The sequence below is a fragment of the Carassius carassius genome, chromosome 39 (assembly GCF_963082965.1).
Source record: "Carassius carassius chromosome 39, fCarCar2.1, whole genome shotgun sequence".
Lineage (NCBI taxonomy): Eukaryota > Metazoa > Chordata > Actinopteri > Cypriniformes > Cyprinidae > Carassius > Carassius carassius.
In genome coordinates, this window is record NC_081793.1 from 14,246,745 (window position 1) to 14,262,598 (window position 15,854).

General features: G+C 39.3%; 1 protein-coding gene across 4 annotated transcripts in view; it reads right to left on the bottom strand.

Annotated features, from left to right (window-relative positions):
• Positions 1-1,049: 1,049 nt before the first annotated feature.
• LOC132121449 (myocardin-related transcription factor A-like) overlaps positions 1,050-15,854 on the bottom strand; it is a 36,072-nt gene continuing 21,267 nt past the window's right edge. The window contains exons 1-17 of one of the 4 annotated variants that reach the window (XM_059530841.1): positions 14,481-14,785; positions 13,016-13,081; positions 10,864-10,919; positions 10,708-10,783; positions 10,222-10,368; positions 9,836-9,996; positions 9,351-9,467; positions 8,991-9,241; positions 8,037-8,208; positions 7,432-7,824; positions 6,210-7,148; positions 4,893-5,087; positions 3,747-3,845; positions 3,253-3,393; positions 3,027-3,113; positions 2,835-2,895; positions 1,050-2,163 (exon numbers count right to left, since the gene is read on the bottom strand). In XM_059530841.1, coding sequence (XP_059386824.1) covers positions 1,643-2,163; positions 2,835-2,895; positions 3,027-3,113; positions 3,253-3,393; positions 3,747-3,845; positions 4,893-5,087; positions 6,210-7,148; positions 7,432-7,824; positions 8,037-8,208; positions 8,991-9,241; positions 9,351-9,467; positions 9,836-9,996; positions 10,222-10,368; positions 10,708-10,783; positions 10,864-10,919; positions 13,016-13,081; positions 14,481-14,610 — 3,612 coding nt within the window. In that variant the 5' untranslated portion in view covers positions 14,611-14,785 and the 3' untranslated portion in view covers positions 1,050-1,642. Of the gene's footprint in view, positions 2,164-2,834; positions 2,896-3,026; positions 3,114-3,252; positions 3,394-3,746; positions 3,846-4,892; positions 5,088-6,197; positions 7,149-7,431; positions 7,825-8,036; positions 8,209-8,990; positions 9,242-9,350; positions 9,468-9,835; positions 9,997-10,221; positions 10,369-10,707; positions 10,784-10,863; positions 10,920-13,015; positions 13,082-14,480; positions 14,786-15,854 lie in introns of those variants that run through there. The other 3 variants (XM_059530839.1, XM_059530840.1, XM_059530842.1) reach the window with 3 other exon arrangements.

The window sequence follows — 15,854 nt, forward strand, 5'->3', positions numbered from 1 at the left end:
ACTGATGATAATGCAGAGTACAGTAGACAGTATCACAATAAAACTTCACATAATACATTCGATTCATTAAAATGTGTGCCATTAATTTAAGGTATACTTAAGAGCATCAATGTTCCTTTAAGGCATAGTTCCCCCAATAATTCTGTCATCATTTCAACACCTTGTCATGAAAGGTTACATTAACCTCATGTTAATGTAAATCTGTAAAAGTATTTCTTCTGTGGAGCACATTTATGACCATCTTAATCCCCACTTCATTTAATAGTATGAAAGTGGATGGTGACAGACTATTAGTCATCAATATCTCCTTTAGAAAATCATACTGAAATCATACTCGTATTCGATCTCCAGCCTTTAGCCTCCTCACAACAGAACTCTCGGTTCTCCACACAGTAGCGCTTTGGGTTGAGGTTTTTGTGTGTGTGTGTGTGTGTGTGATTTTTAATTGTCTAATTAAGCAACTGAACTACTTAAAATGAACACTGCACATCTCAAAAGATAGCAAGGTAGAAATATATTTTTATAGCCTTATCTGCTTATTTGGTACCTACGGAATCTTGACTACAGGAGGATACACTAATGAATCAGGATTTTTTTTGGTTTTTATTATTTAATACTATGTTGAAAACATCTATTTTATTTTAATATTATACAGAATAGCCTCTAAAGGAGTAGGGCAATAAAATCCCATTAGCTTCAATTGCAGAATAATAAATGACCATCGTGGATGAATGTACTGTGTGTATATGTGAGCCCAGGTGAAAAAACAAAACAGACTCCATGCTGCATTTTTTCTTTTATTTATTTAGCTTCCTTTTTTAAAAAACAAGAAGTTCCAAATACTCTGAAACCTGAACCTCAGCACTGACCTCCACCAGCGAACCGCTACAATCAGGGGGAAAAGAACAAAGGCTTCATCAATACATGATCCTAAAATACAGCAATGCATAGAGATCTGGTGAACGTCACCAAACCTGGTTCCCTGCAGATCCCATTACATTGGGTGTAGACCAGAGCGCCAGTCGGGTCGGCTCAAGTGCAATGTTTAAAAAAAAAAACTAACAAGCCAAAAGGGTTCAAAAGCAAGGGTGTCTATGACATCTCACATTTTTCCTCCATTTAGTTTGTCGATGAAAGGAAAAGTGTGAAACCTGTAAAGCAGAACTAGACCTCATAATGGTTATGAGGTCACAGCTTTATTGAGAAATAACAGTACATGGTGCCAAAGATAGGTAGTGGAGTGTACGAACTGGGGTGCTTAAAGAGAAAAATGACCTTAACCAGCATAGACAACTTTTCTAATTGCTAGGCCAAAATATGGATTCTTTTGTTGAGCTGTCAATGATGTGAGAAGTTGATGGCGGGGTCCAGATTGGTCTCGCTGTTGGCAAAGGCAACAATGCCATGTGATGTAAAACATTTGGGTATGAAGAAAAAAATTAGAGCTTAAAATTCAGTGCTTATGAGAGCCTATCAGCCGCAGGAACTGTTTAAATACCATTTGGCATTGGAATATTAAGAAAAAAATGAAGCCATTTAACATAAGAAACATCATGTGCGTCTGGAGTGTTTTGTGTACAGCCTATACACAGTAACGTTGAAGGTGCTAAATTGTGTCTTGTCAAGCAATTAAGACCAAAAGCTACAAACATGAGTCCCAGTGGAGCTGCAGATCTGAACTGTCCAAAAAGTCTGCAGAGAATACACTGGGTGGGGTGTGCGAGCTCAGAGGGGCAAGAACCATGCCCCCACTGTTAGAATTGCTGCCCCCTCCTACCACAGGTATGTCCAGCCAATCCATGCCATCCAAGGTGGGGTCTTCAAAGTCTAGGCTGGCAGGGTGGAGCGAGAAGCTCAGGTCACTGGTGTCCATTGGAGATGAGGGATGGTCCAGAATACTGGAAGTGCTCAGCATTTGATTGTGGAGGTCATCGATTAACGTCAAAGGTCCGTCCGGCTCCACACCGAGAAGAGGGGCACCGGTGGTGCTCTCCAGGAAGTCCTCCAAACGGCCTGTTCCAGAGCAAGGCCTGTTCTGGGTGTCGGGGTGATGTGTGGGTGGCAAGAAGTGGTGCGGAGAAGGAGGTGGGGATGGAGTGGGTGGGCTGGAGGGGAGGTCTGACAGGGAGGGGTCTTGACTGGCTTTAAATCCAGATGAAATTTCTAAGATATGAAAAGAAGACAGATTTATTATTATTTGAAAAATATATTCCCACCCCACGGTTCAAAAGTCTGTGGTTGGTATGATTTTTTAAAATGTTGAAATGTTAATAAAGTCTGCATTTATTTGATCAAAATACAGTAAAACTATAATTGTTATTCTTTAAAGCAACACTATGTACATTTTGGCGCTCTAGCGGTTAATAAACAGAACTACACGCATCGCGCGGAAGAACATTCTAACTGGAGCTACTTCTCCAAGTTTATGTCTATGGCGAATCACGCAGGTATGTGTTACTCCGCAGCGGTGACGACCCGAACAGACTACAATAGTCCAAAAATAATCACTTATTATAAATGTACCATAGTGACTTGGGATAAGACAAAAAGGCGGTTTGGTATATTTATGAATTATAGAATGAATTGGTAGAGTTATAGAATTTATTCGGTACTCGCTCATTATATATATTTAGCAAATTTTGAACCGTTACATAGTGTTGAATTTTGTGGAAACCATGATGCATTTTTTCGCAAGATTCTTTGATACATAGAAAATCCAAAAGAACGGCATTTATTTGAAGTTTTTTGAAATATTTTAAATGTCTTTACTGTCATTTTTGATAAATTTGCTGAATAAAATGATCAATTTCTAAAGTAAAAGAAGATTTTTTTACCTCCACTCTTGATCAGGATTTCAAACAGATCATCTATTTGCTGGTTGTTTGAGACATTATCCTGTAAACAGACAATATCACCAATGTTACACACAAAAAAACCCTGTTTAAACGGAAAAAGTTGAAAGAAAGAACGAAAGAACAAACGAAAGAAAGAAAGAAAAGGAGAAAGAATGTGAGTAAAGGCCATACTTTGAAACGCTGAGGAGGGTGAGGGTTCGGCTTTGGGGAGGAAGGGGTAAATAAAGTGTGTCGATCAAAAGATGGGCAAATGTCCTCCTAAAATTAATGGAGATGATGGGTAGAGGAAGATTAAAAAAAACAACAACTAGCTTTAGTTCAAAACAAAGCAAGATGGAGAAAAAGACAGAAAGAAAACTAAAAAATAAGGGCATGGGTATTAATGCATGTGCAATACCTTAAACGAAGGGAGTGAGGAGGGTTTGCTCTGCGGGTTCGATTCCTCACAGAAGAAGGGCTCAAAACTGGCTGGTGCAGACACTGGCTGGCTGGACTCTTTAACAATTGGAGTTTCCAAGTGGAGCCCTACTTTCTGAACCTGAAAAATGGGAGATTTCAACATGGATCAGCTGATATGAAAAGTCCTATAGATGTATTGCAGATGAGCAAACACTTTTAAAAATATATCTTGCAGACAGTCTCTGTGATGTATGTGTGCTATCAGGGTGTAAATCAAACAAATCTAATTCAAATCTATGTGAGGTTTACTCTTATAGATTGAAAATAATAATACTCTTTCATCAAAAACTATTTGTACATATCCGCTATACATCTCTGTGTTTCATGTACCTCTGAAGATTTCTAAATCAACAGAGAGCTCTCTACTTCATGCTATTTTTCAGAACTGTAACAGGTTTGAAAAAAGCACGGCCACATGTTATATACACATACTTTGGTGACGGGCTCTCTGACAGCTTGTGATTGATTGGCAGAACTAGCCATACTAGTAGATGACTGGCTAGGAAGCTTGGTAGGAGTCGACTGCAATCTCTGGAACACAACAGACCAAGAAGTATGACTATATTTTTCTTCAGGATCAAATCAGCATATTAGAATGATTTCTGAAGGCTCATGTGACACTGAAGACTGGAGTGATGGCTGCTGAAGATTCAGCTTTGCTATAAAAGGACGCATACAATGCTCTAAGTTCAATGCAAAGGGGCAAAGAGATTCTCCTTTAAAGTAATTGCTGTTGAAGGACTACAAAACACCCCCAGAGCTTCTTCCTGGGTTTTTGCCATTACTAATCACGATTTTACATAAACCCTGCCCCTGGGAACATGCAACTACCCATAATGGTAAGGGGACATGACGTATCCAGACAACACAAACACACTGGATCAGCTAACCAATGTGAGCCCGACAGCGTATTTCTGAGGGATGGGCTTAATAGAACCAGGAACAGACATTTTTGAAGACAAAAAAGTGAAAAAAAGTGACGTGACATTCAGCCAAGTATGGTGACCCATACTCAGAATTCGTGCTCTGCATTTAACCCATCCAAAGTACACACACACACAGAGCAGTGAACACACACACACACACACACTGTGAACACACACCCGGAGCAGTGGGCAGCCATTTATGCTGCGGCTCCCGGGGAGCAGTTGGGGTTTCGATGCCTTGCTCAAGGGCACATAAGTCGTGGTATTAAGGGTGGAGAGAGCACTGTACATGCACTCCCCCCACCCACAATTCCTGCTGGCCCGAGACTCGAACTCACAACCCTTCAATTGCAAGTCAGACTCTCTAACCATTAGGCCACGACTTCCCTTAGAACAAAACAGAAACAGCAGTGAAGAATAAAGGTAAAATGTGAATATAATGGGTTTTTTTTTTTTTACTGCACCCCATAAACTCAATGTAGCCACTGAAAAAAGCTGATCAACCACCCCTTTAAAATTAATACATCATTTTAAATTAAAATAATATTTCACTAACTTAATTCAAAACATGAGAAAAATACCTAACCAAACCTTGAACGGTACTGTATATAAAATTAAATAAAAATTTTAAGACAAACTGTGGTTTAGTCACCTGTAGAGTAATCCATCCATTGGATTTGCTTTGAGGAGATTTTCCAGTCAGGCTGTCCACACTATTACTGGTGAGTGCAATCAGATAACGGTTGCCATTACTGTCAGTGACCAACGTGGGACTGGGGTGAGCTTTCAGGAGATCCAGTGGGAAAGATGTAGTAATTTGAGTACTAGACTGCTGGTTGACGATCACCTGTGAAAAAAAAGAAAAAAGAAAAAATCAAATCATTATATATATATATATATATATATATATATATATATATATATATATATTTTTTTTTTTTTTACTGGTGGGCCGTTATCGGCGTTAACGTGCTGCGTTAACATGAGACTCTTATCGGGCGATAAAAAAATATCGCCGTTAATCTATTCTCAAAGTTGGGTTGGGAGCTGGGTCTATACTAGGCAAGCTATGATGACTTTCACCTTGATATTTTAGCGCGGATTTATACCTAGCCGAATCTGTAGGGGGCGAAACCTGTGTGTATGCCTACTGTGAAATTGCCACATCAAACGTGACATGCTAACATGCAAATTTTTTTTTATTTTTTTTTAAGAAGCTTCCCAATGGAAACCTCGACAAGACGCACACCTGTTTCACACATAATCCGTCTGCAGTGCGTATGCAGTCCGTGTGCGTTACGTATGTGGTGCTGAAGCAGCACGGACTCATACTCATTGTGCTTTCACACAGGACACGTTTGCAGTCCGCTACTCGGTACGTAAACGATCACTGCACTGCTGCAGACGCAATACTCCTGGAACGCACTGACGGACCGCAACAGTGTGAACGCTGGAATCCATTAACATGGGTGCGTAAAAAAATATGAAACGCATACGCACTGCAGACGGAGTATGTGTGAAACAGGCGTAAGGTTGTTTGCACCTTGTGCAATGTGGAATTCGTTTACAGCTTTCTCAAGCAGTTTGTGATGCATTTTGGAAACAGGAGATGAGCCCCTGGTCTAATGCACCTCCTGGTTTGAGAAACCCGTTCTCAAAGACTTACTTTTAGTCATTATTTTATTTGTGTAGCACAAATATTCTGAATGCCTTCGGCAGAATTCAAATGAGCCATTTTAATCTAAATTAATTCCAAAATTACAGTGAGATTAATCTAGATTAAAAAAAATTAATCTATGCCCACCACTAATATATATATATATATATATATATATATATATATATATATATATATATATATATATATATATATATATATAAAACAGTGGCTAGAACTACATGAAATAAAAAGGCATACAATACCATTCAAACAAATAGAGCTGGAAATGTTGCTGAACTGTGTCTGTACCTGCTGCTGTGGCTGATTTTGTGGCATCGGCTGCTGCTTCTGATTGCTTTGTTGCTGCCTCTGCTGGATGATGAGCTGCTGCAGCTTTTGTTGCTGCTGCTGTTGCAGTACCTGCGTCTTCTGTTGCTGCTGCAACTGAGTCTTTTGCTGCTGTTGTAACAGAGTCTTCTGTTGCTGCTGTTGTAGTAACTGTGCCTTCTGCTGCTGCTGCAGTAACTGTGCCTTCTGCTGCTGCTGCTGCAGTAACTGTGTCTTCTGCTGCTGCAGTAACTGTGCCTTCTGCTGTTGCTGCAGTAGCTGCATTTTCTGCTGCTGCAACTGTAACACCTGTGTTTTTCCTTGCTCTTGCTGCATTTTCAGTTGTTCCTTTTGCTGCTGCTGCTGTTGTAATAACTGTGTCTTCTGTTGCTGTACACTTGGTACGTCCACCAGCATTTGCTGCTGCTGCAGCCGGTGAATTTGCTGCAGTTTGAGTAGAGTCTGCTGCGAACACTGTGTCTGGATCTTCTTCTGGGGCTGGACTTGCTTCAGCAGGTCCTCGGTTGTGTCCATTTCATCCTTAATCTCTTCCTTTACCTTCACTTCCACACCGTTAGACAGCAATGGTATTTCAGCGTTACCTGTGTTGTCCGTTATGTCTGTGGCTGCTCCACGCTTACCCTGCTCCAGCTGAGAGCGCAGGGTCTCCACCAGCCTCTGCTTCTGTCTAAGCATCCGTGTCAACTCCTCGATCTGCTTGTCCTTCTCTTGAAGCATTTGGTCTTTGTTCAGAGGAGACACAGCAGATCCTGTTGCTGCCACGAGACCTGGATCCTGAGACAGCGGACCCGGGTGAGAAAGGCTGCAGGAGGACTGCATCTGCCCATGAGACTCCTCTTTAATTGGGGAGGGGTGGTCTGGAGAGGGGTGCAGGCTGAGCTGAGTGAGAGGCGAGGAAACCTGTGAATAGAGAAACACAAGTTTTTAAAAGAACGTAAACACTGAACTAAAATATAAAAGAAATAATAGCTTTAAGCATTACAACATATGAAACATTAATTTTGAGATCTGCTAAATACTACTAAAGATTACCATTAGCATGTAAATTATTCGTGTTTTTAAAGTTGCAATGAAACTTAAGTTTCCATTTTGTGTTGTACATCCATGTCAGCTTATTGAAAAAAAAAAAAAATGTAGGGCTGTTTGTACATGTATTTTTTTTACCATTTCATCACAGACCTACCATTTCACCAAACACATCCCCATTGCAGCTTGCTTCATCAGGACTCAATCCAGCCAGAGAGCGGTCAGAGGGGGTCGGAGATGCAGGAGGAGAGGAGCTAGTGCTGCTGAAGCGCATGATTTGAGGTGGAGTTGTGCTGTGGACCCGAGTGGAAGCCGTTACAGGAAAGGCTGACAATGGAACAACGGTATCTTTCGGGGCTTGATGTGGGGCGGCACCAGATGACTGAACTGACACCTGTGGTAACTGAGCAGGGCCGGTTTTTGTAGCTGCAGCCCCTGCGGCTGATGAACCATTCTGCTCCTGGTAGTTCTTCAGTCGTTCGATCAGATCATTCTTAGTGCCCGATACTGTCAAACCCCTCAATTTGAGCTCATGTTTAAGTTCAGCAACCTAACAGAAGAGAGATTTAGAAAAATCAGTTTCACATTATCAACCATAGAGTGAAATAGTTGAGATCTGGAAGGAACAATCTGCATAATTTTCTCCAAAGTTTGTAACATTGTGATTCATTTCAGAGCTAGTTGGTTTGTCAAAATTGTCGAAAATTAATGGTCAGTGTTATTTTTTTTAGTGTAAGTAAATAAATTACAACTGTTACCCACTTTGAATTCATCCAGGTTTGCAGGTAAAATGCTGGGCTTAGCTCCTCCCACTGTAGGCTGGCTCTGACGATTGTGCCCATTGTGATTGGAGGAAACTGTAGAGCATGTGGAAAAAGTCTGGGAAGGGGAGGGGCCTGGATTGCTGGATGGTTGCTGCTTTTCAGCAGGAAGTCTGGATTTGAACAGATTTTTTTTGTTTGTTGATAAATCAGTTGTATACACACTTCTCAAGCATGGTGGCTCAAACTAGTTTTGCTTTAGAACTCAGTTTATGCAACCTGCATTTATTTTTGGTTTATATTTTGTTTTACTTCACATCGTTTTGTCTATTCTGTTATCCTAATTACTCATTCATTATTTATTATAATTTTTTGTGACAATAGAAACAGATACGTGACCCAGTATTGGGTCACAACCCACACCGGATGAGAACCACTGCTCTAGCAGACGTACACTGGCATTCAAAGGTTTGGGGTCAGTAAATCTTTTTTTTTTTTTTTTAAGAAATTAATGCTTTTATTCAACGAGGATGCATTAAATTGATCTAATGTGACAGTAAAGTTATTCATAATGTCGAAAGATTTCTTTTTCACATAAATGCTGTTCTATTCAAAGGATAAAAGTATTACGGCTTCCACAAAAATAATACAAGCAAAACGATGATTAATAAGAAATGTTTCTTGATCAGCATATTAGTATGATTTCTGACTGCTCAAAATTCAGCTTTGCATCACTGGAAAAAAATGACATTTTAAAATAGATATAAATAGGAAAGAGCTAGATAGATTGCAATAAAGTTTGCAGTATTACTGTTTTTAATGTCTTTTTTTTATCATATAAATACATCTAGAGAAAAAATCTTACCAACCCCATACACGAACATAAAATGCACATACACAATTATACACCACACAGTAAATAAAGTGTCTCCATATCCAGTGTGGTTGTACTCACTTTGGAGGTGCGGGTAAGATAGTGTGGTAGTTGTAGTGCTGCTGTTGCTGGTTAATGATCTGAAGCTGAAGAAAAAGCTGCTGCTGATGGAGGATCTTGGCGTACGAGGAGTCCAGTTCAGGAGGCGGCTCCCGGTCGTTCTTCTGGTCAGGTGGGATATACTGGTGATATTTGAGTTTTTTCACTTTGGGCTTGTTATCTTTGGGTTTCTTGGATCGCTGAGATGTCCGATCTGTGCTGGACTTGGACTGCTGCTTATGTTGCGGGCAAAGCAAAGAAAAAATTAGTGATGAAATCACAATAGTATTGGTTTAGACTGAAAAATTAAACTGATGATAGGTTTGATGGCTTTCACTTTACCTTTGCATGTCCCGTTGGTGGACGGGAAGAGTTTGTCATGTTAGTTTCACTGGTTAGATGCCGTGGTGGAGAAACATTGGATACAACGAGAGGAGGAGGTGGGGCCTGAGTGAGGAACTACAATAAATACACTGGTTAAATACAGTATGTATGGTATGGTCTTAAATGCATTTTCTACATTGTCCTCTCTGTTCTTAACCTTGCAGATGTTGCTTTGTGGCTTATAATGAAGTCATTTAAAATACAAAACTATTTAAAGGGACACTAATCTTTAAAATACAAATGGTAAAAAGCAGCTTGAACATTCTGCTAAATCGATCTATTAATGTACAAAGAAAGAAAAAAATAATACAGGTTTAAAACAACATTATGACATGCTGGGATGAATGGACCCTTTACGTGTAGAGCAGTGCTGCCCTCTAGCTGAAAGCACAAAAGAAATATTCTATTCATCTTAATACTGAACAACTGAAACAGCAGCATACCTGAGTGGGTGAGAGGTCTCCATTCATTTTCAGCATATCAGACGGGGAGTGTTGAGGGGCTAGACCCAACGGAGAGTCCTGACTGCACTGGGGATCCGGTGATAGGGCATCACTACTGTCCTCGTCCAGTGAGGAGCTCTCACCCTTCGGAGACTCTGTACCTGAAAATACACATAAGAAAATGGTTGTCTGATCTGTGCATGGACAGACAGAAGTCTGGTTCACAGTACACCAAAGTTCACTCAGATTTGCAATAATAGATTTGCACTGTTGTCATTTATGGAGAAAATGCTCATGGTGTTTATACAGTAACACTGACAAAGCTGACAGTGCTATAAAAGCACATGCAACATAAATGCGGTTTTTGACAGTGGTTACAGACTAACCAATGAGTGTGTGCACAGGGATTATGTTCTTGTGGATGAGTTCGATGGGACCAGGGCGGTGGGAGATCTTATCATTAAGATCATCTGCCAGTCGCGCTCTTTTCAGCTTCAGCTGCTTGGCCTGCAGTGAGGGCTCAGCTGAGGTCTCTGTGAGTGAAATAAATATATTCATTAACAAATGAATCACTTCCTTTAAATGTAAATACCACCTAAATTCTCCTCTGAGAGTCTACTGACTCGATTAGTATTTTTGCATGTTGATCAACTACCCGTTCCTCATTGTAACAGAAATGGAAAAAATACTAAGGAATATAGAAGCTATAACAGGAACAGGACAGGATAAGGCTTTGGCTTTGGACCCTTTTACTGTGCAGAAGGTCCATTGAAAGAGGCAGAAAATGCATAACAGAAAAATGACTTGCAATTGAAAAAATTATTTCTTATTACTCTGTTTTCATATTTAAAAGAGAATGATGTGACCCTCACCTTCGAGGATGTGCATTCTGACCAGTTCTGACCTCTCTGGCCGACTCCTGATCTTCCTCTTCAGGTAATCCTCAGTCTGCACCAGTAAGAGAGAAAACAAGTGTCAATCAAAGGTGACAGATGTTTTTTTCAAAAGGAAAAGACAAAGTCACTCACACGTGCTCTCTCCAGACTTTTCAACTGTTCATGGAAGGCAGCTGGACTCTTCAATGCTAGAACAGAGACAGAGAAAGTCTTACTTTCTTATGTTGAGTCATAGGGATGTGCATTTGGGTCATTGTAACTGCCAGGTACACTACAAATTAAGCGATTATTTAGGTTTGAGAGCAGGAGAACACCAAAATGCTTCCTGTGTGAACTAACCACACTAACCATATTTGGAACGTTTTTACTCAATCACTGCCATGACGTTTTCAAATAGTCATGTATCTGTTCCCACTTGTTTCCCTTAATGAACTGTTTTTGATATTGAGGAACTATGTAAGAAGACTAGTTTTTAAATGTCATACAAAAAGGTCATACATTTAAAAAGAGAACATCCCCTTATATTCGATTGGCTCAAATCACCTGCTGAAAGAACAAAGGAAGTTCAGTGTGTATATCCATCTGCCTGAACATGCACTTAAAATAATACAGTTATTTTATATAACTCTTTACTTTTTCAAAAATGTATTTTTTGCTAAATAGTTTGCTTCTGGTCATCTTTGAGTGTACCAGTATATTCCTAAATTGGTAGTAAACTGTACCTGTACAGTGTATGTACATTATATACTGTATTTACTATCACAACAGCAGAGTACTGTACAAAGTTTGGGGTCGGTATGGTTTTGTCAGCATAATTGAATGATTATCATAATTTTTCTCGTAACTTAATGAGATTACGTTAAATATTTAATTGCATCTTTTTTCTCAAACTGTAACTAGTATTTTCTCGAAACGCGACAACTTTATTTCTTAATTATTTATTTATTTATTTAATTATATAATGCTCAACATTTTATTTTGTCTTTTTTTTTCTAAAAATGTAACAAGTTTTTTTTCTCGAAACACAAGGAGTTTCTCCAAATTTAATTCTCAAGATTTTAATTCGATATTTTTCTTGAAATTGAACGAATTTAATCTCGTATTAGAATGAATTTAATCTTGAGATTTTTGTTTTTATTTTTTATTATTATTGCTTGGCCCTAATCCTCTTCCGTACTGAACTGTAGAGTTGTGGATAAATCACATTAAAACATTTGGAAAATTGACATAACCTGCATTGTGACGCAAATGTGAATAACATTTTTTGAAAAACAAACTTTCCCTTAGACATTTAATATAAATTTAATCTAAAATCCTTGGTGAAAAAGTCAGTTGACACGTTATGCGTCAACTACTCTCATTCAGTTACATTAAACCGTTACAAAATCTTAATGTAATCCTGCAGGCTTCTATGTGGAGCAATGAAAAAAGTAGTTTGTTAAGTGGAATTGTCAATAAATACTGCAACACAAGTGTTAAGGGCTGTTTACATTTTTGGCTGTCATTTAAAGAGCAAAGCTAGAGCTGCTTAAGCACTTCCTCCTTCCCACAGAGGCCACACAGACAGTACAGTGTGAAGACAGCAAATCCTCTTGCCTGATGAGCAGAACATAGAATAAGGAAGTGGAAACAATAGGGGAAGTAGATCCACCTGATAAAGCAACAACGGGCCCTTTCACAATGACTGTGTGTTGGAGTCAAGAGGACATGCCAAACCACATCTAGAGAATAGTCCCATCCATTAATGCCTGCTGGAGTCTATAAGCAAAATACAAGTTTTTGCTGCAATATGCAGCCTAATGCATAAACTGGGGAACATAGATAAGCTCACGATTATTGCTTTTGAATGGGTGTTGATTACTACATGAGCACTGCTGAAATATTTTATGTCATTGTCGATTTCGTGCTGAATGATCGGCTGGGAATGTTGCAATATCCTTCACAGTAGCATGAAATACATGTGGCCATTGCTGCACCACAACAGCTAGTTACTCATTGACATACTCGACCATAGCGAGAGTCTGCATATTCTTGTAGCTATACTGCAAACAAATATCTCAGAATGCTGTCATTATACCTAGCTTTGAATATACAGTAGTCTCAAAGTGTTTGGACACTCAGGTCACGCTTAATGTCTGAATGTCACTAGATTCATTTATACATATTTGAGCGTGACTTGAATGCCCAAATACCTTATGAAGCAACTATAAATACAGCATTCCCAAAATCAACCTATCCACATCTGTGATGCTTGGCATAGCTAGAAGAGTAAAATCTGACTTACGAGGCATGATTCCTTGGCTGACCAGCTCCTCTCGCGTCCTTCTCTGTTGTAGTTTGAGCTGAAGAACTGCATGGAGAGAGAGAGAGGAAAAGGGTTCAGATAAAGAGAATGAAAGATTTGAGATTCACATCAGGACAGCTGCACTATAGCATAAGTCAGGACAAGAGCTCGAAATGGCCCTCTTTCAATTTCTTTCTAAGTAAAGAGTGAATGCTGAGGGGAGGGACTGTGAATGTTTAGGTTGTTTGGGTGGTTTTTCATACTTCCTGTTTAACCACACTCAACTACTTTCCTGAATTCAAAAAGTGTGACTGAGATGCAATAGGCGTTCTCCAAATCAGGAACTTGCGTGCTGGCACAACACAGTTGCGCAATGATTATAAAGAGGGTGGTGTGTAGGCAGCATGAGATATTTGTTATTGTTATTGCTTTGTTCAGTGAAAGAAAGCCGTTACAGTACTATTATGTCAAATGCCACGTCAGAAGGGGTGTGGCCCAGGACGCTTTAGAGGCAAACGTGCACCTGCCAGTTCTGACACAATGATGTCATCAACCACATGGCATTGCTTTGTGTGCACTAGTCAGGGGTTCTGACCTTCACAGTCACAACGTCTGGGGATAAAGACATCAGAACATCATCTGCACATGCCAAGACCCGCCAAACACTCCTTTTTGTTATATAAACCAGAAATAAAATAAAGGTTTTTCCATTGACATCCATGACTCCATGAAGAACCTTTAACATCCATAGTAACTGTATGGTGGTCAGCTGTGAGGATGTGAACCCTGTGCTTTTAAATCAGTGTCACTTTTTGTCGCAAGTTCCCATAAAATCCTCGAACACCCACTCCAGTTCTCACTTGCAAATTGAATACAAAAAGTTTCGCTATTTGTTCTAAATTCTTCCTATTCCCACTTCACTTTAACAACTGTTTTTGACCACCCCCTCCTTAGAGCTATTACTGGACCCACTGAAGAAGAAACACAAGCCCTCTCTCGCACCTCTCCGAGAACCTGGCTTGATGGTGTAAATCAATCAGACACGTTTAAATGCCAACACTCTCTCCATCGTCTCCTCGCCAGCCTGGAAAATTCCGTGGGAGACCTGGAAAGTGTGGCGTCAACATCCAGCTCTTGAAACAAAAAGGAAAAAAGAATAACGAATCATGCAGGCAACTGGGTTAATCCAAGAGCCTGTGTGTCTGGGGTCTTAATTAAACACGCCTCTTGCTGACTGGCCTCAAAGCCCCTGGTCCTGGCACAGTTTACAGGTCAACCGGTGCTCACTCTTGGCTCTGTACGAGCAGCTGGGGTGATCTCACCACTGTCACTATAATAATCAGGTCTGACATGTTAAGACTCAGGATAAGAGCCAATAAAGCTAAATTCAGTGTATTAGGTTAGATGCACACCTGGAGGGTGCTTTATTTAGACTCTATAAAAGCATAAATACAGCAATCCCCACCTTCTTTGAGGCTATGATAAGCATGTCTGTCACAGTCCAGAGTCACAGACATTTTATCTTCACCATTTCGGACTGGTTGATCCTCAAAAGAAGAAGTATCAATATGAAGGCAGTGGTTTGTGTCCAGCATGTTTGGATCCAGTGTTGAAAGTCTCTTGAAATGTTGAAAAGTCAAAACTGATATTCCATTGGTGGTCCAAAGTGAGGAAAATGGATTGTACAGCACAAGATTTCCGTAACAGTTGTTAGTCCACAACAATGTATTTACAGCGTTTCAAATCACAGAATTGGAGAACAGACAGCTTCAAACAGACTCAGTTTCTTCCTCATCCAAAATCTAATCCTTGCTTTTGTCCTGTTTTTTTCTCTCTCAAAGTTGGATGCAGAGGCTCTACAGCTGCATTACGCAGAGTCAGAAAATGAAGCTAACGCACAAAGGTGAGGACGGCAGAGCACAGAGCCTGCTCTGCACTGAGCAGAAGACATTCACAGAACATCGTGTCTCTCACTCTCAAACAGAGGAGGGTCTGCTGAGTGCCAATGACTGCTCGCTTCATCTGGCAGACCCCCATTCACCCCCTCAGCTCTTTTTCACTGGTTCATTAGGGTAGCATATATATATATATAAAAACTAGCATTCAAAAGTTGAAATGCTCTTATTCTGTTAAGGCTGCATTTATTTGATCAAAGATACAAACAGTAATTTTGTTTATTATTATTAGAAATTTAAGTTTTCTGTTTTAACATACTTTCAGTTTTCAGCGTCACATGATCCTTAAGAAATCATTCTAATATGTTGATTTTGTTCTTAAGTAACGTTTCTTATAGTCAAAGTTGAAAACAACTGTGCTGCCTATTCATGACATTTTCAGTATTCTTTGTTCGAAAGTTCAAAACAACAACATTCATTTGAAAAGTTTTGCCATGTAAAACTCTTTACAGTCACTTTTGATCAAGTTAAAGAATGTTTTTTTTATATAAAAAAATTATAAATATATATATATATATATAAAATAAACATTACTTTTAATAAAAAGTTTTGAACAACAGTGTAGTAATAATTATAATTGTGTCATATACTTTTAAATGCTACTGCTGTTGCAAATAAAATGTATTATAAAGACCAAAGCTAATTCAAATGAAGTAACCACAAAATAAGTATATTCACATTATATTCCAACTTACACAGTTTATTTACTTTCAGGGTCATGAAAATGTTCTTCCATTGTTAGTGTTTTAGAATGAAAATAATGCAGTTCTCATTAACAGTAACAACACTTTCAATTATATACAGAGATAACATTTCTTCTTAGTTCTTTTATATGGTCACAAACTATAAGCTTCTACTCTCTTTTTTGGCATGCAAATCAAGTG